We start from the raw sequence: 21,691 nt of genomic DNA, 5'->3' as shown, positions 1-21,691 counted from the left end.
CGCAAAGCAATCTACACATTCAATGCAATCCCTATCAAAATGCCATCAACATTTTTCACAGAGCTGGAACAAATAATCCTACAATATGTATGGAACCAGAAAAGACCCCAAATAGCCAAGGGAAGGTTGAAAAAGAAAACCAAGCCTGGAGGCATCACAATTCCAGACTTCAAACTGTGTTATAGTTTGGTGCTGGCACAAAAACAGACACATAGATCAATGGAGCAGAATAGAGAACCCAGAAATGGACCCTTAACTCTTTGGTCAACTAATCTTCAACAAAGCAGGAAAGAATATCCAATGGAACAAAGGCAGTCTCTTCAACAAGTGTTGGGAGAATTGGACTGCCACATGTAGAAGAATGAAACTGGACCATTCTCTTACAACATACACAAATATAAACTCAGAATGAGTGAAAGTCCTAAATGTGATACAGGAATAAAAGTCCTAGAGGAGAACACAGGCAGCGCCTCTTTGATCTCAGCTGCACAACTTCTTACTAGACATGTCTCCAAAGGCAAAAGAAACAAAAGCAAAAATGAACTATTGGAACTTCATCAAGATCAAAAGCTTCTGCACAGCAAAGGAAACAGTCAACAAAACAAAGAGGCAACCCACAGAATGGGAGAAGATATTTGCAAATGGCATATCTGATAAAGAGTTAGTATCCAAAACCTATAAAGAACTTACCAAGTTTGAACTTGGGTGGCTCATTCAGTTGCATCTTCCTTTGGCTCAGGTCATGAACCCAGGGTATGGGGATTGAGTCCCACCTCTGGGGGTCCCTGCTCAGTGGAGAATCTGCTTCTTCCTCTCCCTCTGCTCCTACCCCCTGCTCATGCTCTCTCTTTCTCACACTCACTCTCAAATAAATACATACAATATTTTAAAAAACTGAAAAAAAGAACTTATCCAACTACATACCCAAAAAACAAATAATCCAGTTAAGAAATGGGCAGAAGACATGAAGAGACATTTCTCCAAAGAAGACATACAAATGGACAATAGACATAAGAAAAAAAAATGCTCAATATCACTGACATCAAAACCACAACGAGATACCACCTCATGCCAGTCAGAGTGGCTAAAATTAACAAGTCAGGAAACAATGGATATTGGCAAAAATGCAGAGAAAAGGGAATCCATGTATACTATTGGTGGGAATGCAAGCTGGTACAGCCACTCTAGTGTAGTATGAACATTCCTCAGAAAGTTAAAAAGATAGCTAAACTGTGACTCAGCAATTGCACTACTAGGTATTTATCCAAAGGATACAAACTTAGTGATTCGAAAGGGCACATGCACCCCAATGTTTATAGCAGCAATGTCCACAATAGCCAAACTGTGGAAATAGCTGAGGTGTCCATTGACAGAGGAATGGATAAAGAAGAGGTAGTGTGTGTGTATGTATGTATATATATGTGTGTATATATATATATATGAATATTACCCAGCCATCAAAAAGAATGACATATTGCCATTTGCAATGATATGGATGGAACTAGAGGGTATTGTGGTATATGAAATAAGTCAGTCAGAAAAGGACAAATATCAAATGATTTCACTCATGTGGATTTTAAGAAATAAAACAGATGGGGTACCTGGGTGACTCAGTTGGTTAAGCACCTGTCTTCAACTCAAGCTCTGATCTGATGGTCCTGGTATCAAGCCCTCATCGGGCTCCTTGCCTAGTAGGAAGACTGCTTCTCTCTCCCTCTGCCTGCCACTCCCTCTGCTTGTGCTTTCTCTCATGCTATCTCTCTCTCTGTCAAATAAATAAATAAATAAATAAATAAATAAATAAATAAATAAAATCTTAACACAAAAAAAAGAAAACAGGGGCACCTGGGTGGCTCAGTGGGTTAAAGCCTCTGCCTTTGGCTCAGGTCATGATCCCAGGGTCCTGGGATCGAGCCCCCGCATCAGGCTCTCTGCTCAGCAGGGAGCCTCCCTCCCTTCCTCTCTCACTGCCTGCCTCTCTGTCTACTTGTGACCTCTGTCAAATAAATAAATAAAATCTAAAAAAAGAAAGAAAGAAAACAGAGGAACATAGAGGAAAGGAAGGACTAATAAAATAAGATGAAAATTGAGAGGGAGACAAACCATAAGAGATGCTGAACTCTAGGAAACAAACTGAGGGTTGCTGGAGGGGTAGCGGGGGTCAGGGGAGGGATAATTGGATGATGTGAATTAAAGAGGGCCCTTTATGTAACGAGCATTGGGTGTTATATGCAACTGATGAATCACTAAATTCTACCTCTGGAACTAATAAAAACACACATAAAATAAATAAAAAGTTGATTTATGCAATTGTGGGAGCTGGCAAGTCCAAAATCCACAGCTGCAGACAGCTCTGCAGGCTGGAAACTCGGGCAGTCTTGAGGTAGAGTCTCTTCTCCAGGAAGCCTCAGTTTTTGCTTATATTCTTAAGGCCTTAAGTAAAGCATTTTACTTTATTTACTTAAATTACATTCCTTTACTTAAAGTCAACCGATTGTAGAGGTCAGTCATATCTACAAAATACCTCCACAGCAAAATATAAATTAGAATTTGGTTAAATAAGTAGGCCCCGTAGCCCAGCCATCTTGACACAGAAAATTAATCTTTACAAGTGGTGAGGTCAGAATGTCTGTCAAGGAAACCGCAACAGGGAAGAATTATGGAGATGGAGTGGCTAGATCAGCAACCAATAAGGGGTATTGCTCCATTATGAGGAGACTGAGTGTACTCAATAAAACATTCTAGTCCCTTGCTTGGTTTTTAGACCTGAGTCACTTTTTAGTCCCCAAATCCACTGACTGATGGAGAGCCCACATCCCAAGGAGAAAGAGCCATGCAACACCACAGGGGTATACCCATGTCTTCCCCAAGGGTACATATAGCATTTACTTGGCAACTTTAAATGGGGAAATGTCATCATGATTTCACTGTTAGAGAGAATGAGTATGAGGACAGGGTACTAAATGGAGTACTGACCCAAATCGCTTATACAGTGGGTCCACTTAATCTACAGACCCACCATGTGATTTCACTAGCTTCCTAATATATAACTACAAAGATATGCATGGCAGTTGGCACATCCTCAACATTCAATCCCTGGCCTGTGAGAAGCTCCTGAAACTGCCCATCCCCAAGTCAGGGTAATAAATCAAAAATAATATATCCCAGGGAAATGGCACAGAAAGCATGCCAGGATGAATGTCCATTATTTCTCCCCTTGATTCACCATTTGAGTTCCTATGAAAAACAGACAGAGCCTGGAAGGTGACAGTGGACCATTGCAAAGTCAACCAAGTAGTAGCTGCAATCTTAGCCATCCTTCAGATGTGGTATATTTGCTACCAAAGACTAGTATTTGGCCTCAGGTGCATGATCTGCAGCCACTGATCTTGTGGATGCATTATTTTCCACCCCTCACACATAAAAGGATCAGAAAAAGTTTGCATGCACTTGGAATGAAAATGGTATATGTTTTCCTCAGGACTCTGTTAACTCTTCTGAATTCTGTCATAGTAGAGTCCAAAAACATGCAGACTGTTTGCATATCCCATAGGACATCGCACTACTCCATTGTATCAAAGATACCATGGTAATTGGACCAGATAACCAAGAAGTTGCTAGCACGTTGGAACTTTAACAAGAGACAGTCTTGAGGGTAGAAGCTAAGCACTGTAAAGATGCAGGGGAAATAAAGAAGCACTGTAAAGATCCAAGTGATCTAGAAGAGGGTTTGGAAAGCAATGGCTGCATAGAATTTTCCCTTATAACCAGCTGACAGAGGAGGGAAATGCTTGAGCATGGTTCACAGGTGGGTCAGCTCACTGTTTAAGTGCAGGTCAAAAATGGATAATGAGTGCACTATAGCTCATCAAGGGTGGCCTTGTGAGGTAGTCCTCAGCTTTAAGCTCTCTTTGGGGATGACCTCAGCTGAAAGAAACTGCTTCATCTGAGTATCCTTTCTTCCAGAAGCACCCTACTCCCAATGATCAACATGGGGATATAAAGAATTGTCCTCTTTGACATCCTAGCTCCAGAGCTCCCAGTAAGGTCAGCTGAGACCTTCATGAAGACTGTATCACAACCCACCTTTTCCCTCTGCCCAGCTCTGCTTAATTTCTCTTTCTCCCACAGATGAGGATTCCTAGAGTACTCTGTAATGAACACCTTGCATGCTAATCTCCATCTGAAAGACTGCTTCCTGGAGAACCCAAATGGTAGCACTCCCTACTCACTGAACACACACACACACACAGGTGTGCAGATCCTATCACCTTTGATTACCCTACACTGAGGACACTAAAGCATGCCCTGGAGATGTTATGGTAAGTTTAAACGGCTCTGGAAATAGCCTCAATCTTAAGAAGTTGGCCTCAGGAGTTAATTGTCCCCCTGAGGACAACGCCACTCAATTCTGTGGCCATTGTGATTTCTGTATCAAGAGAGAGTTCACAGAGCAAATTCTCTTGAGGAGTCAGATTGGAATGAGCACTCCAAAGCTCTCTCAGCACAAGAAGGACCCAAAGGTGTCCAGGAGAGCAGAGACAAACCCATGAGAAGACCATAGGGTTTCACCAACCAGGAGAGTTCCTGCTACAGTGAGTCTGGGCATCTCAGCCTTCTACAGTGGGGAGCAGAAAACAACTGAATGATGCTGAAAGACAGAGGATAAGGAATAGACAGGGATGGGATCCAGAATCAGGAAAATATTTTTTCCCCTCTAGAATCCAGAGGAATCTATCTTCTCTTTCTTCCTTCTTCCCAACCCCTCTTGCTCATTGCTGGCTAGAAAATCAAAAGGGCAGCTTTGACTGATAGGTAAATGTAACCAATTTGGAAAAGTGGCTCAGGAGAGAGAAAATATTTTTTTTAAACTGGGAAAAGTGAGAGGATATCTGGATATGGAAAGTGAACATCATCATACTCACTGACCATCCACCTCACCTGGATATTTATTTCAGTCTCTTTGGCTCCTCTGGCTCTAAAAATCATACGGACACAATATATCAGAGTTCAGCCTAATAATAAGTCTGGCTTTGTATTTTGTGACCACCCTATTTGATCTGTGGTCCAGTGTGTATCATTATCCCATGGTTTCCAGGAACCAGATTCTCAATAGGTGCAGAAGAGGAGTTTAGTAGAAAAGATACACACACACATACACACACACACACACACACACACACACACACGTCCCCTTCCCTGACACATCCCAGGTTTTTAGAATGATTCCCTAGGATTCTCACTTCCAAAACTTCCTTCCATTTTATCAAGTACTCAACCCAGATAAGACACAGGGACTTGTAAGATAGTCCTCAGCCTTAAGCGGTCTTTGGGGATGACCTCAGCTGAAAAAAAACTTTTAAATCACTTTAAATCTTATCTCATACTCCCTAGTCATCCCCTTCACAAATAACTTATTTTTTATGTATATATTTTACAAGCTGTACTTATATGTTAAGTTTCATTAGCTCTTTAATATACCTAAAATCACATAGGGCACAGGTGATAGTATAAACCTCCACCTTGTGCTTCCAGGTCCAGCGCACTTTCTACCACACTCTCGACTCAATACACATGTAATGCACCAGCCATCCAAGACCAAATTCCCCCTGTTGCCAGTTATTCATGTGTATTAGAATTTTCAAAGTCTGCATTCTGTTGAACACAGAAAAACTAGATTTCCCATTGTAAAAGCAAAGGTCTGTTTTAATGTGGGACAAAAAAAAATTTTAGGAAAAAATGGTGGGACATATGTGTGTTTTAAAATAGAAAATAAAAAATAGAAAATGACTTAAAAAAAATAGAAAATGATCAAGTTGAAAAAGAAACTAGATCCTGTGCATGGCTATTTCAGACATATTTTATAGCTTTACAAAAACATGAGAAGACACATAGTGGTTAAATCTTGAAATCCACAATTAGTCCTGAGTTTGAAACATATTTCTGCTATTTACTTGATATGTGAGTTTAGCAAATTATTGTTACTCTCTCTATCTGTTTCCTCATCAAAAAAAAAAAGCTTGGAATAATAATAATTTATGTCTCATAAGTTTACAGTGAGGATTAAAAAAAGTTCCACTTATATGGTATAAGAGCTTAATTGTTGATTTACTCACAGATTAGTCAAAACATGGACAAATGCGCCTTCTAAAAAGGCTTTGTAGATTCATATTAAGGTCAGTATGACCATTAGAGCATTAAAGTGTCAGCTAGGATTTTTTTAGTATTCTGATTCATTACTTTTGAGAATGTGTACAGAAACCTAGCTGGGGAAAAAGTCATTGGCACCAATGGTGATGGGAAAGAGAAGACAGTATTATCAAATACTTTCTTTCTCTCTGGAACTATTCTAAGTGCTTTGGGTACATTATATCATGAAAATCTCATAAAAATATTATGGAGAAAATATTAATATAGCTATTCACAGATAAGAACACTGAAATTTAAAGATATTCAATTACTTGCCTGCTATGAGCAGGTGGAAACTAGACATTTAATTGTTGTATGAACAAATGAATAAATAGCCATTCTTTGAATTGCTATTAAAGTCATGCCTATGCATGTTGATCTTCTGCTTAGAAGATCTGTCCATTGCTATGAGTACAGTGTTGAAGTCTCCTACTATTAATGAAGCCAAAAAACAAACAAGCAAACAAACCAAACCAAAACAAGTCTACCCAATTTCCCCATTCTCAAGGTCTGGATGAATAATTTAAAACACTCTGTAGACACGAAGATATCTGAATATATGTTGTTTATGGTAGCAAAGAGTTAGAGGCCATAGTAAGTCAGGTGAGCCACATGATACAATGGAAAGAGAACCAGAACATTGACATATATCCAAAAAATTATATACAGAGAGAAAAAAAAAGAATGAAATATATGCCATAGTATTTTAAGTAATTATTGAAGTAAATGGAAGAAAAACATACCTAAACAAAGCAATAATATATATTTTTCAATATATATATAGTTATATATATATATATATATATATATATATATATATATATATATATATAACTAAATAAACAAATGGCTGCTGGCATGGAAAAACATATGCTTGCTTAATGGTTGGATATCCAAGATGTGAAAACATGATCTGACTTAGGAAACGAGAGGAAAAATAGAAAATAAATTTAAAACAAGGATTTATATGGACTACTGATAGGTTAACATTCACTAAGAAATATGAACTTCTAAATAAGTACCTCTAAAGATAAAACAAGCATGACAGTAAAACTTTGCTGACCTGGGTTCATTATTCCTCTGATTTCCTCATTGAATATTTCATCAAATCCTTCTTTTTGGCAAGGAGATTCAAAGATAAAGCTCAGCATGACATAACTGAAAATTTGTTCTGATATAGACAGAAAAAAATGAAACCATCTAATCTAAAATAAATTCCCAACCCTACCTTTGTAAGTCTCTATCCTCTTATGGGATTTATATTTCCTTATACACCATAGAACTATCTGATGATAGATAGATGATAGATAGGTAGATCAATAGGTAGGTAGGTAGATATAGATCCTCCATGCCAGGCTTGTCTCTGTCTTTTTCACAGTGGTGCCCCGACTCCCATAGAGTATTTTTCACAAAGTAGGTACTCAGTTAGCAATTATTTTTAAGATCTGATATAAGCTGAAATAGTTAAGCTCTGTTTCTGAAGGAAAATTCTTCTTCTGAAAGTCCATGCTATCAACACCAGTAGCATGTGAAGTCAGCAAGCTGAGACAGGGCAGCATCAAGGACCACAAATATGACAAGTTGTCCACATGGTAGCTAATGGGTGGAAAGTAAAGGAAAGCTTTAAGGGGGGGAAGTAATAGTAGGTAGAAGCATACTTACTGCCTTGTTTGTGATTACGGTTGTGAAAGAAATGTTTGTGTGTTAAGGGGTAAGATCTTCTCTGTTTAGTTGGCGATGTAACCATGGAAAAAGTCAACCAAACCAGCAGTGTCTCTGAGTTCATTCTCCTGGGACTCTCCACCCGGCCTGAAGACCAGACACCCCTCTTTATCCTCTTCCTCACCATGTACCTGGTCACCATAATTGGGAACCTACTCATCATTGTGGCCATCCACTCTGACCCCCAGCTCCAGACCCCCATGTATTTCTTCTTGAGTTTCCTGTCCTTCACTGACATTTGCTTTACAACAACAGTTGTCCCCAGGATGCTAGTGAACTTCCTGTCAGAGAAGACCATCTCCTATGCTGGGTGTCTGACACAGATGTATTTCATTTATGCTTTGGGAAACACTGACAGCTGCCTACTGGTGGTCATGGCCTTTGATCGCTATGTGGCCATCTGTGACCCCTTCCACTATGTCACCACCATGAACCACCACCGCTGTGTCCTGCTGGTGGCCTTTTCCTTCTCACTTCCTCACCTCCACTCACTCCTACACACCCTACTACTGAATCGCCTCATCTTCTGTGACTCCAATGTTATCTACCATTTCTTCTGTGACATCAAGCCTTTGCTAAAATTGTCCTGCTCTTCCACGTTTGTCAATGAAATCATGATAACATCAGAAGGCTCCATTGTTTTGGTGACCCCCTTTCTGTGCATTACTTTCTCTTACATACGAATTTTCATCACAGTTCTCAAGATTCCCTCAGCTGCTGGGAAACGCAAAGCTTTCTCCACCTGTGGCTCCCACCTCACCGTGGTAACTCTCTTTTATGGAAGCATCTTCTATGTTTATTTACAACCCTTGTCCACATACGCTGTTAGAGATCGTGTGGCAACACTTGCCTACACAGTTTTGTCCTCCATGCTAAATCCTTTTATCTATACTCTGAGAAACAGAGACATGGAAAGGGGCCTGAGGAAGCTGATGGCCAGGGGGAAGTCCTAGCCAGAACCTCTAGGAGCGTGTTCATGAGGGTCTCTGCTCCCCTGGACCCTGTTTCTGCTGGTCAGCAGGCATAATCATATCTGTCATGAACGTTGGGCTGTATCCATGTCTTTACATTTGCAGCCATCAACCACTGAGCCTATTATGATTCAGCAAATGGTTCAAGGTCAGCCAAGTTCCTGGGTTCCAGTTTTCACATTTCTACCTCTCTCTTCTTCTCCAGGAAACCACATCTTTTTCATTCCCCCAAGGGCTGTTGAAACCTCTGTTTTCCACAAAAATTGGTGGAACTAATTCATATCTACTCAATGACTTTGATTCCCTTAGTATCCTTCTTACTTTAATGAACTTTTGTAATCCGTTTGGCTAGCTTTTTCAAGGTCATTACAGTAATTTAGGAAGAGAAAGAGATACAGAGAGACAGAAATTGAGAGTTTCCTATATTTGAAACTTCCACAAAAGCAAAGAATATGTCTGCCCTGTCAGTTTATACTTCCTATCACTGATAGGAAGATATTCTGGGGTCTGTAGTGAACACAAGCCCAGCCCTTAGACCTGATTAGCTAAATAACTTAGAAGTTCAACACACAACTGAACCTATGAACAGGCCAGTGTGCAAGGGCCAGAGTTGCTTCCGGGTCCTTACCCTGGTCATCTGGTGCTTATCCTTCACAGGCAATCACTCCCCTTCTGACCTCTCTTACCTTCAACTCCCCTTAGAGATCCCTCAATTTCTACCATTCCTACCACTCTGAAGTCTGTCTGCTTCTCAGGGAAAGATTTATTGTAACTACTTAGAATTATTCTCAGTATCTTTTGAAGAGAGACTCAAAGCCCATATGTGAACATTGCAGGCAGATATAACTAGGAGCTTCCAGAACTAAACATAGAGGCTCTGGGATGTAGAGTTATCCAGTGCTACAGGCTTCTGTATACTGTTGTTTTCATTCTTTATTCTCTATTACTGTCTCAGGGATTTTAGTCTTTACTGTATTTTCTATTTTAATATTCTTGCCACTTACTATTGTGTATCATTTCCAAAGATATTACTCAGCAGGTTTCACATGGGGCCTGTGAACCTGAATTTTAATAAGCATCTCCCCCTAAAGAAAACTAACATGGCCTCATGTGAGAAGCTGAATATTTGAAAATTTCTGAGCATTCCTTATCTCTATGTTTTATTTCTAGGACTCGTGTCCTAACATAATAGTACATCAAATTATAGAAATGCATGTACACAGACACTTTTGATTACAGCATTGTTTGTAATAGTGAAAAATTAAAAACAATCTAAATGCCCATCAATAGAATAGATAAATGATGGTTCAATTTTTCCGTAGAAATAGAGATTATTATGCTGAGTGAAATAAGTCAAGCAGAGAGAGTCAATTATCATATGGTTTCACTTATTTGTGGAGCATAACAAATAGCATGGAGGACATGGGGAGTTAGAGAGGAGAAGGGAGTTGGGGGAAATTGGAAGGGGAGGTGAACCATGAGAGACTATGGACTCTGAAAAACAATCTGAGGATTTTGAAGGGGTGGGGGGTGGGAGTTTGGGGTACTAGGTGGTGGGTATTATAAAGGGCACGAATTGCATGGAGCACTGGGTGTGGTGAAAAATAATGAATACTGTTATGCTGAAAATAAAAAATAAATTAAAAAAAAATGTAAAATGAAAAAAAAAAAAAAAAAAAAAAAGAAATATTAAATATGTGGTCATTTTAAATAATGATGCATATTTCTATCACTGCCCTGAAAAGCAATTATGAATGAAGAGCAAGTTGAAAATAAATGCTTAAGAATAAGCCTGGGAAAAATAAAGGGGAGGGAGGATCAGATGGGAAGATGAACTATGAGAGAGTATGGACTTCAGGAAATGAACTGAGGTTCCTAGAGGGGAGGGGAGTGGGGGGATGGGTTAGACCAGTAATGTATTAAGAAGGGCATGTATTTGTATCTTTAGGGTAAATACCCAATAGTGCAATTGCTGGGTCATAGGGCAGTTCTATTTTCAACATTCTGAGGAACCTCCATGCTGTTTTCCAGAGTGGCTGCACCAGCTTGCATTCCCACCAACAGTGTAGGAGGGTTCCCCTTTCTCCACATCCTCGCCAGCATCTGTCATTTCCTGACTTGTTGATTTTAGCCATTCTGACTGGTGTGAGGTGAGATTCACAGACCTGTACCCCTGGGGATAAAAATATATGTTTATAAAAAATAAAAAGTTAAATTAAAAAAAAAAAAAAGGAGGGCATGTATTGCATGGAGCACTTGGCGTTATACACAGGGAATCATGAAACACTACATCAAAAACTAATGATATACAGTATGGTAACTAACATAACATAAAAAGAAAATAATAAACCTGGGTGTTAGATGCAATTAATGGATCATGGATCACTACATCAAAAGCTAATGATGTACTGTATGGTGCCTAACGTAACATAATTTAAAAAAAGAAGAAGAAACCTCCTTTGAAAAAGAATAAACCTATTAATAAATGATGGTTTTGATGAAGACATATCTTAAAAGAAGTTGCTGTGGCTGATAAAATACTTAATAATAAATATTTTAAGAGTGTATGTATATATAATGCTTAAGTAATATATAGTCAGTAAAGAAATCTCCCATTGAATATGGTTTATTCTAGGAGATGACATGGAATAGAAAAGGAGATGATGTTTGTTTTTAGCTTCTACATATCTGGAATATTTGAATTTATTAAAATGGGACATATATTTTTTGTAGAACTAATCACTAAGTAAAATGTAATAGAAGATATTGCTCTGTTGTTCATATCATTTACTTTCATTTCAACAGAAATATATCATGTTAGAGCTCCTAGTGGTGCAGTCAGTTAATTGTCTGACTCTTCATTTTGGTTCAGGTCATGATCTCAGAGTCCTGGAATCGAGCCCCATGTCTGGCTCCATGGTCAGCATAGAGTCTGCTAGGGATTTTCTCACCCTCTGCTCTTCCCCCTGCTCACTCTCTCTCTCTCTGTCTCTCCCTTTCTCTTTCTAAAATCAATAAATTAAATAATTTTTTAAAAGAATATCACCAGTTCTTTTTTTTAAAGATTTTATTTATTTATTTGACAGACAGAGATTACAAGTAGACAGAGAGAGGAAGGGAAGCAGGCTCCCCGCTGAGCAGAAAGCCTCATGTGGTCCATATACACTACAGAGTATTATGCCTCCGTCAGAAAGGACGAATACCCAACTTTTATAGCAACATGGACGGGACCAGAAGAGATTATGCTGAGTGAAATAAGTCAAGCAGAGAGAGTCGATTATCATATGGTTTCACTTATTTTTGGAGCATAACAAATAGCATGGAGGACATGGGGAGATAGAGAGGAGAAGGGAGTTAGGGGAAATTGGAAGGGGTAGTGAACCATGAGAGACTATGGTCTCTGAAAAACAATCTGAGGGATTTGAAGTGGTGGGGGGCTGGGAGGTTGAGGTACCAGGTGGTGGGTATTATAGAGGGCACAGATTGCATGGAGCACTCGGTGTGGTGAAAAAATAATGAATACAGTTATGCTGAAAAAAAAAAAAAAAAAGGAATGGATGCTCATTAACCTCCAAGTGTTCGAGTTCTGTCCGAATTTCCTCTTGTGATTGAGATCAAGCTTCAAAGCATTGGGATCTGAAAATATGCAAGGAATAAGCCCAATCTTTTGGTACCATTTGAGACCTGATTTGTGACCCAGTGTGTGATCTCTTCTGGAGAATGTTCCATGTGCACTCAAGAAGAATGTTTATTTTTCTGTTTAGGAGGAAGGCTCTGTATATATCTCTGAAGTCCAGCTGGTTCAGTGTGTCATTCAAAGCCCTTGTTTCCTTTTTGGTCTTCTGCTTAGGTGATCTGTCCATTGCCGAGTGGGGTGTTAATTTCCCCTACTATTATTGTATTATTATCAATGTGTTTCTTTAATTTTGTTATTAATTGGTTTATATAATTGGCTGCTCCCAAGGAAGGAGCATAAATATTTACAATTGTTAGATATTATTATTATTATTTTCAGTTAGACCAAGCTAACCTTACAGTTAGCACAAGCTAACCTTACACCTAAAGGACCCGAAGAAAGAACAGCAAATAAAGTGTAAACCAAGCAGAAGAAGAGAAATAATAAAGATTAGAGCAGAAATTCAATGAAATGGGATCCAGAAAAACAGAATAGATCAATGAAACTAGAAGCTGATTCCTTGAAAGAATTAATAAGATTGATAAATCTCTGGCCAGAATGACCCAAAGGAAAATAGAAAGGACCCAAATCAATAAAATCATGAATGAAAAGTGAAAGATCATGACTAACACCAAGGACATAGAAACAATTTTTAGAAATTACTCCCAGCAACTATAGGCCAACAAATTAAGCAACCTGGAAGGAATGGATTCATTCCTGGGAACTTATAAACTACCAAGACTGAAACAGGAAGAAATCAACAATCTGAATAGACCAGTAACAAAATTGAAGCAGTAATAAAAAACCTCCCCTATAATAAGAGTCTATAGACAGATGGCTTCCCAGGAGAATTCTACCAAACATTTAAACAATAAATCAGGGGCACCTAGATGGCTCAGTGAGTTAGGCTGAATTTAGTGTCATTGCATTTCCTGTAAAGTCACTGTTTTTGTATATTGTGTCTGTTTCTTTCTGGTCTATTTATTTTTGGGATCTGTCTTTGCTTACAGGATCCTCTTTAATATTTTAGCAGGGCTGGTTTAGTGATGACATATTCTTTTAGTTCCTGTTCATCCTGGAAACTCTTTATCTCTCTTTCCATTCTAAATGAGAGCCTTTCTGGATAAAGTCTTCTTGGTCTGGATAAAGTCTGCATGTTTTTCTCATTTAGTACCTTGAATATATCATGCTGGCCCTTTCTGGACTGCCTGTTCTCTGTTAATAAGTGTCCTGCCAGTCTAATGTTTCTACCCTTGTATGCCAAGGATCTCTTGTCTCAAGCTGTTCTCAGGATTTTCTATTTATCTCTAAAATTTGCAAGCTTCATTATTATTTGTTGGGGCATTGGTCTATTTTTATTGATTTTGAGGGGGGTACTTTGTCTCCCCAGACTTGAATACTTATTTCCTTCCCCACATTAGGGAAGTTTCCACGATGTTTTGCTCAAATATACATTCTGTCCCTCTCTTCCTCTTCCCCTGAGAACCCAATTATTCTAATATTGTTTCATTTATGGTATCACTGATTTCTCAAAGCCTCCTTTCATGATCCATTAGTTGTTTTTCACTCTTTTCCTCAGTTTCCTTACCTTTCATCATTTTGTCTACTATGTCACTGACTTTCTCTGCCTCATTCATCCTAGTAGTAAGAGTGTCTATTTTAGAGGGCATCCCAGTTAAAACATTTTTAATTTCAGCCTGATTAGATTTTAGTTCTTTTATTTCTGCACTAAGGGTTTCTCTAGCGTCTTTTAGGCTTTTTTCCAAGCCCAGCTAGTATCTTTACAATTTTATTCTGAATTCTAATTCTGACATCTTACTTATACCCATATCAATTAACTCTATGGCAGAGATTACTTCCAATTATTTCTTTTGTTGTGAAATTCTCCTTCAAGTCATTCTGCCCAGAGAAAAATAGATGAATGAGAGAACAAAATAAAAAATATCAACCATGACTCTAGCAAAATATACACTAGACAAATAAAAAGAGATTAGAAACCGAAAAAGAAAAAAAATTGAAAAAAGAATATAATCTCACAGGTGGACAAAACAGGATCACACACTTTGTCCTGCATGTACATGTTGAAGACACTAGATCCCAAAATTTAATGAAAGAAAAACATAGATAGATAGATGAAACTGAATACAGTGAAAGGAGTCAGAAAATGAAGAATATAACTATAAAATGTAAATGTAAAAATGAAAACTCAAAAAGATTTAATAAAGAGTTGACAAGATAAATAGTTGAAAAGTGAAAAAAGAAAAAATGAAAAAGAAAATTTTAAACGGAAAGACAAGAATCATGAGAAAAGGAGGGCAAGATGGCGGGGGAGTAGGAGGAGGCGCCTTTTCACCTGGTACCCCAAAGTGAGCTTTTACCTACCAAAGAACTCCGATCACCCATGGAATCAGCCTGAGATCAGAATTATACACGTTTGGATCTCTACAGGGGCAGAAGACGCCAGTGGGTAGGTAAAGCGGAGTGGGAACTGCGACTGATATCGGAAGATAAACAAAAGGCAGAGGGAGCCACCAGAGGTGACCGGTTGGAAAGTAATACCCCAATACGAGCAAGAGTGCCCTGCGTCTGGGGACCAGCATTAACTTGGAGACTGGTTGAAAGCACTCCAAAAGAGCAAAGGATCGCGGGGGGGAAATTGTGGGAATCAGGGTGGCTAGGGACAGGGGCTTAAGTCCCCGGTCCCAGGACAGCCTCCCCAGCGCTGAGGCAGAGAGAGTGCGGCGGAGAAACCAGCTCTTGGTCCCTAAGCCGCCAGCGCGCCCGAGAATGCGTGGGTTCTAGTTCCTGTGAGGGGATGGGAGCCACGCCGGTCGGCAGAACGCGCGAGCCCTACCACAAAGCTTGAGATATGCACGCCAGTCCCTCATGCTCCCCTGAGTTACAAAGGCCCGGCCGGCGCTCTTTGAACCGCGCCATTGTTTCAAAGCCTAAGCCACGTGCCCCAAACTCACCCCTGGTGCTTACAGACCAGCACCCCGTTCTCAGTGCCCGAGACACGCGCCCGACCCATAGCTGCCTCTGAAAGAGGCGCGCGCAAGCCAGGCACTCGCAGCCCGGGCACTCGCAGCCCGGGCCAGCCGCAAAATCTCAGTGTGCGATCGCTGCTTGGAACCTCTCTGGCGGTCGGGAGCTCCCAGACAGCTGCCACTGCCTTGGCTTTGGGTACAAGCAAAAGATCCTGCGCCCCCAGGGTCTGCAACTTGGAACCTGCTCTGCCAGAGGCCAAGGGGGAACTTATTTAGGCTCTGCACCCAGACTGTGGCTTCTCTCTGAGAGGGAGATCAGGGTGCGGTTTGTTTTCCTCTAAAACTACAAAGACCATCATAGGCGGTCAAGGTGAGAGGAAAAAAAAAAATGTGAACAAGCATAAAAACCGCCAGAGAACAAAAGCCTGAAAAAAAAAAAAAACAAAAAAAAAAAGAAAACAAAAAAACAGTTTCCTCAGAGCCCACCCCCTTGAGGGGGGCGGGAGGACTTAACTCAGGAAACATCATTGACTGACAACCCACGTGGCAGGCCCCTCCCCCAGAAAACAAACCAAGAAAGAAAAAAAAAAACTACAAGAGAACAACCACTACTTCATAGGAAAACTTGTATTGTTCACTCGTTCCCACTATTCTAGTTCTTTTTTTTTTTTTTTTACACATAGGTAATTTGTTTAACCTATTTACCATCACAGCGAGTTGTATAGTACATCAAATTCCATAATACCTTTCTAACCTGAACTTTTTGATACATACACCTATGTTTTTCTTTACCATTTTTATTCTTTGAATTCCTTTTTTTTTAATTTTAGTTTAGTTTAGTCTAGTTTATTCCTTTTTATTTTTATTCTCTAATATCCATATAGAGTTAAACTTCAAAGTAATCCCCTTTCCCCAATCAATACTACCCCTATAGGTAAACCAATTTTTTATCCCCTTTATCTTAGGAAAGTTGAGTCCTTTAACAAAGATATCAAGATACATCCAGAAAGAATCAAAACAACCTTTCTGGCACACACTGAGAATTTATAAGAACTCTCCCATCTTCTTCCACCAGTGTTTCTGTGTTTTTTGTGTTGGTCCTGATAGCATTTAAATTTTACACTTGTGGTTCTTTTTGACGAGGTTCTTTCTTTATTTGCATATATATTTTTTTCTCTTGTCATATACTTATATCAGTCTTTTTATCTCTTTTTGTTTGTCTACTTCATAAATCTTACCTTGGGGTGAACCTTCTTTTTCATCTTCCCTTTCTTTCCTGTCTCTCTCTCTCTCTCTCCCTCTCTCTTTTTTTTCTTCTTTTATTTTATTTCTTTTTCTTTTTCTTTTCTTTTGTCTCTCGTTTGGGTGGGGAATCCTGATTGCTCAGAAGTGTTCCAGGGTGCACCTTGACTGCACCACAGTTGATACATCCAGCTACATCTGTTCAGTCCTCTCCCACTAAAATGACTAGGAGGAGGAATGCCCAACAGAAGAAAAATACAGAGGATGGACCTTCTGTAACAGAGCTAACGGCTATCAACATAGACAATATGTTGGAAAGAGAATTCAGGATAAAAATTATCCAGGCAATAGTTAGGTTGGAGAAAGCCATGGATGACCAAACAGAACTGATTAGGGCCGAACTGAAAGCGACCAGACAGGATGTTCACAATGTTAGGTCGGAGCTTAAAGCTACCAGGGAGGAGGTTCACAATGCTCTCAATGAGTTCCAATCTAATCTAAACTCTTTCAAAGCTAGGGTAACTGAGACAGAAGATAGAATTAGTGATCTGGAGGACAAACAGATAGAGAGAAAGGATCAGGAGGAAGCCTGGAACAAACAGCTTAGAAACCACGAAAACAGAATCAGGGAAATAAATGATGTCATGAAGCATTCCAAAGACAGAATTATTGGAATCCCTGAAGAGGAGGAGAAAGAAAGTTCATGTACTAGAGGCTGAATGGTCTCCACCTAAGATTATACATTCCAAAAAAACATCACGACACCTGATAGTCAAATTGAGGAATTATAATTGTAGGTATAATCTCTTGAAAGCCGCCAGGGCAAAGAGGCTCCTTACTTACAGAGGGAAGCCCATCAGAATAACGTCAGACCTCTCCACAGAGACCTGGCAAGCCAGAAGAGGCTGGCAAGATATATTCAGGGCACTAAATGAGAAGAACATGCAGCCAAGAATACTTTATCCAGCAAGACTGACATTCAAAATGGAGGGAGAGATAAAGAGTTTTCAAGACCGGCAAGGCTTAAAAGGCTATGCAACCACCAAGCTGATACTGCAGGAAATATTAAGGGGGCTTCTTTAAAGGAGGAAAAAGCCCAAGAAGAGCATTGAACAGAAATATAGAGACAGTCTACAGAAAGAAAGACTTCAAAGGTAACTCGATGTCAATAAAAACGTATCTATCAATAATCACTCCCAATGTGAATGGCCTAAATGCACCCATAAAATGGCACAGGGTTGCAGATTAGATGAAATGTCAGGACCCATCCATATGTTGTCTACAAGAGACCCACTTTGAACCTAAAGATACACCCAGACTGAAAGTGAAGGTATGGAGAAGCATCTTTCATGCCAATGGGCCTCAAAAAAAGGTTGGGGTAGCGATTCTCATATCAGATAAATTAGACTTCAAACTAAAGACACTAGTCAGAGATACAGAAGGACACTACATAATCCTTAAAGGGACTATCCGCCAAGATGATCTAACAATTGTAAATATCTATGCTCCCAATATAGGAGCAGCCAATTACTTAAGAAAACTGTTAATCAAGATAAAGAATCATATTGATATGAATACACTAATCGTAGGAGATCTTAACATGCCTCTCTCAGAAATAAACAGATCATCGAAGCAGAAAATCAATAAAGAAACAAGAGCATTGAATGACACATTGGACCAGATGGGCCTCATAGATATATACAGAACATTCCACCCTAAAACAACAGAATACTCATTCTTCTCAAGTGCACATGGAACCTTCTCCAGAATACATCACATATTGGGTCACAAATCAGGACTCAACTGATACCAAAAGACTGAGATTATTCCCTGCATATTCTCAGATCACAATGCTTTGAAACTGGAGCTCAATCACAAGGAAAAATTCAGAAGGAATTCAAACACCTGGAAGCTAAGGACCGCCTTGCTTAAGAATGCTTGGATAGACCAGGAGATCAAAGAAGAACTGAAACAATTCATGGAAACCAATGAGAATGAAGACACTTCGGTCCAAAACCTATGGAATACAGCAAAGGCGGTCCTAAGGGGAAAATACATAGCCATCCAAGCCTCCCTCAAAAAAATTGAAAAATCCAGAACACACCAGCTGTCTCTACACCTTAAAGAACTGGAGAATCAACAACAAATCAAACCAACTCCACACATAAGAAGGGAAATCAAGATTAGAGCTGATATCAATGAGGTAGAAACCAGAGATACAGTAGAACGTTTCAATGAAACTAGAAGCTTTTTTTTTGAAAGAATCAATAAGATCGATAAACCATTGGTCACACTAATCCAAAAGAGAAGAGAGAAAGCCCAAATTCATAAAATTATGAATGAAAAGGGAGAGATCACAACGAACACCAAGGAAGTAGAAACAATCATCAGAAGTTATTATCAAAAGTCATATGCCAATAAACTTAGCAACCTAGAGGAAACGGATGCATTCCTGGAAAAATATAAACTACCAAAATTGAACCAGGAAGAAATCGACAACCTGAATAGACCGATATCTAATAACGAGATTGAAGCAGTGATCAAAAACCTCCCAAAAAACAAGAGGCCAGGACCTGACGGATTCCCTGGGGAATTCTACCAAACCTTCAAAGAAGAAATAACACCTATTCTCCTGAAGCTGTTTCAAAAAATTGAAGCAGAAGGAAAACTTCCAGACTCTTTCTATGAAGCCAGCATTACCCTGATCCCCAAACCAGGAAGACCCTACCAAAAAGAAGAATTTTAGACCAATATCACTGATGAATATGGATGCTAAGATTCTCAACAAGATCCTAGCCAACAGGATCCAACAGCACATTAAAAAGATTATCCACCATGATCAGGTGGGATTCATCCCTGGGCTACAAGGATGGTTCAACATTCACAAATCAATCAATGTGATACAACAAATTAATATGAGAAGAGAAAAGAACCACATGGTCTTCTCAATTGATGCAGAAAAAGCATTTGACAAAATCCAGCATCTGTTCCTGATTAAAACGCTTCAAAGTATAGGGATAGAGATAACATTCCTGAACTTCATCAAATCTATCTGTGAAAGACCCACAGCAAATATCATCCTCCATGGGAAAAAGCTTGCAGCCTTCCCGTTGAGATCAGGAACAAGACAAGGATGCCCACTTTCACCACTCTTGTTCAACATAGTATTAGAAGTCCTAGCAACAGAATCAGACAAGAAAGAGAAATAAAAGGTATCCAAATTGGTAATGAATAAGTCAAACTATCTCTCTTTGTAGACGACATGATTCTTTATATGGGAAACCCAAAAGACTCCACCCCCAAACTACTAGAACTCATACAGCAATTCAGCAACATGGCAGGATACAAGGTCAATGTGCAGAAATCAGTGGCTTTCTTATACACTAACAATGAAAATACAGAAAGGGAAATTAGGGAATCGATTCCAGTTACTATAGCACCAAGAACCATAAGATACCTGGGAATAAACCTAACCAAAGAGGTAAAGGATCTGTACTCGAGGAACTACAGAACACTCATGAAAGAAATTGAAGAAGACACAAATAGATGGAAGACCATTCCATGCTCTTGGATCAGAAGAATAAACATTGTTAAAATGTCTATACTGCCTAGAGCAATATATACTTTTAATGACATTCCGATCAAAATTCCACTGGTATTCTTCAAAGAGCTGGAGCAAATAATCCTAAAACTTGTATGGAATCATAAGAGACCCCGATCGCTAAGGAAATGTTGAAAAACAAAAATAAAGCTGGGGGCATCATGTTACCTGCTTTCAAGCTTTATTACAAAGCTGTGATCGCCAAGACAGCATGGTACTGGCATAAAAACAGACACATAGACCAGCGGATCAGAGTAGAGAGCCCAGATATGGACCCTTAACTCTATGGTCAATTAATCTTTGACAAAACAGGAAAAAATATACAGTGGAAAAAAGACAGTCTCTTCAATAAATGGTGCTGGGAAAACTGGACAGCTATATGTAGAAGAATGAAACTCGACCAATCTCTTACACCATACACAAAGATAAACTCAAAATGGATAAGAGACCTCAACGTGAGACAGGAATCCATCAGACTCCTAGAGGAGAACATAGGCAGTCATCTCTTCGATATCAGCCACAGCAACTTCTTTCAAGATATGTCTCCAAAGGCAAAGGAAACAAAAGTGAAAATAAACTTTTGGGACTTCCTCAAAATCAAAAGCTTCTGCACAGCAAAGGAAACAGTCAAAAAAACAAAGAGGAAACCCACGGAATGGGAGAAGATATTTGCAAATACAGTACAGACAAAAGGTTGATATCCAGGATCTATAATGAACTCCTCAAACTCAACACACATGAAACAGGCAAACATATCAAAAAATGGGCAGAAGATATGAAGAGACACTTCTCCAATCAAGACATACAAATGGCTATCAGACACATGAAAAAATGTTCATCATCATTAGCCCTCAGGGAGATTCAAACTAAAACCACATTGAGATATCACCTTACACCAGTTAGAATGGCCAAAATTAGCAAGACAGGAAACAACATGTGTTGAAGGGGATGTGGAGAAAGGGGAACCCTCTTCCACTGTTGGTGGGAATGCAGGTTGGTGCAGCCTCTTTGGAGAACAGTGTGGAGATTCCTCAAGAAATTAAAAATAGAGCTTCCCTATGACCCTGCCACTGCACTCCTGGGTATTTACCCCAAGGACACAGATGTCGTGAAAAGAAGGGCCATCTGTACCCCAGTGTTTATAGCAGCAATGGCCACGGTCGCCAAACTATGGAAAGAACCAAGATGCCCTTCAACGTACGAATGGATAAGGAAAATGTGGTCCATATACACTATGGAGTATTATGCCTCCATCAGAAAGGATGAATACCCAACTTTTGTAGCTACATGAATGGGACTGGAA

General features: G+C 39.4%; 1 protein-coding gene and 1 long non-coding RNA gene across 2 annotated transcripts in view; one reads left to right on the top strand and one right to left on the bottom strand.

Moving 5' to 3' along the window:
- LOC309846545 overlaps window positions 1–21,691 on the bottom strand; it is a 762,900-nt gene that overhangs the window by 428,198 nt on the left and 313,011 nt on the right. The gene's annotated exons all lie outside the window — the stretch shown is intronic.
- LOC309846903 (olfactory receptor 1L8-like) lies at window positions 7,935–8,864 on the top strand (the record flags this gene model as incomplete). Its single annotated transcript, XM_082696531.1, has 1 exon — window positions 7,935–8,864. The coding sequence occupies one exon, from the start codon at window positions 7,935–7,937 to the stop codon at window positions 8,862–8,864; it is 930 nt and encodes a 309-aa protein (XP_082552657.1).

Source organism: Mustela nivalis (assembly GCF_964662115.1).
Source record: "Mustela nivalis genome assembly, chromosome: 13".
In the NCBI taxonomy this organism is placed as follows: Eukaryota; Metazoa; Chordata; class Mammalia; order Carnivora; family Mustelidae; genus Mustela; species Mustela nivalis.
This window is presented reverse-complemented; position numbering and strand designations above follow the sequence as displayed.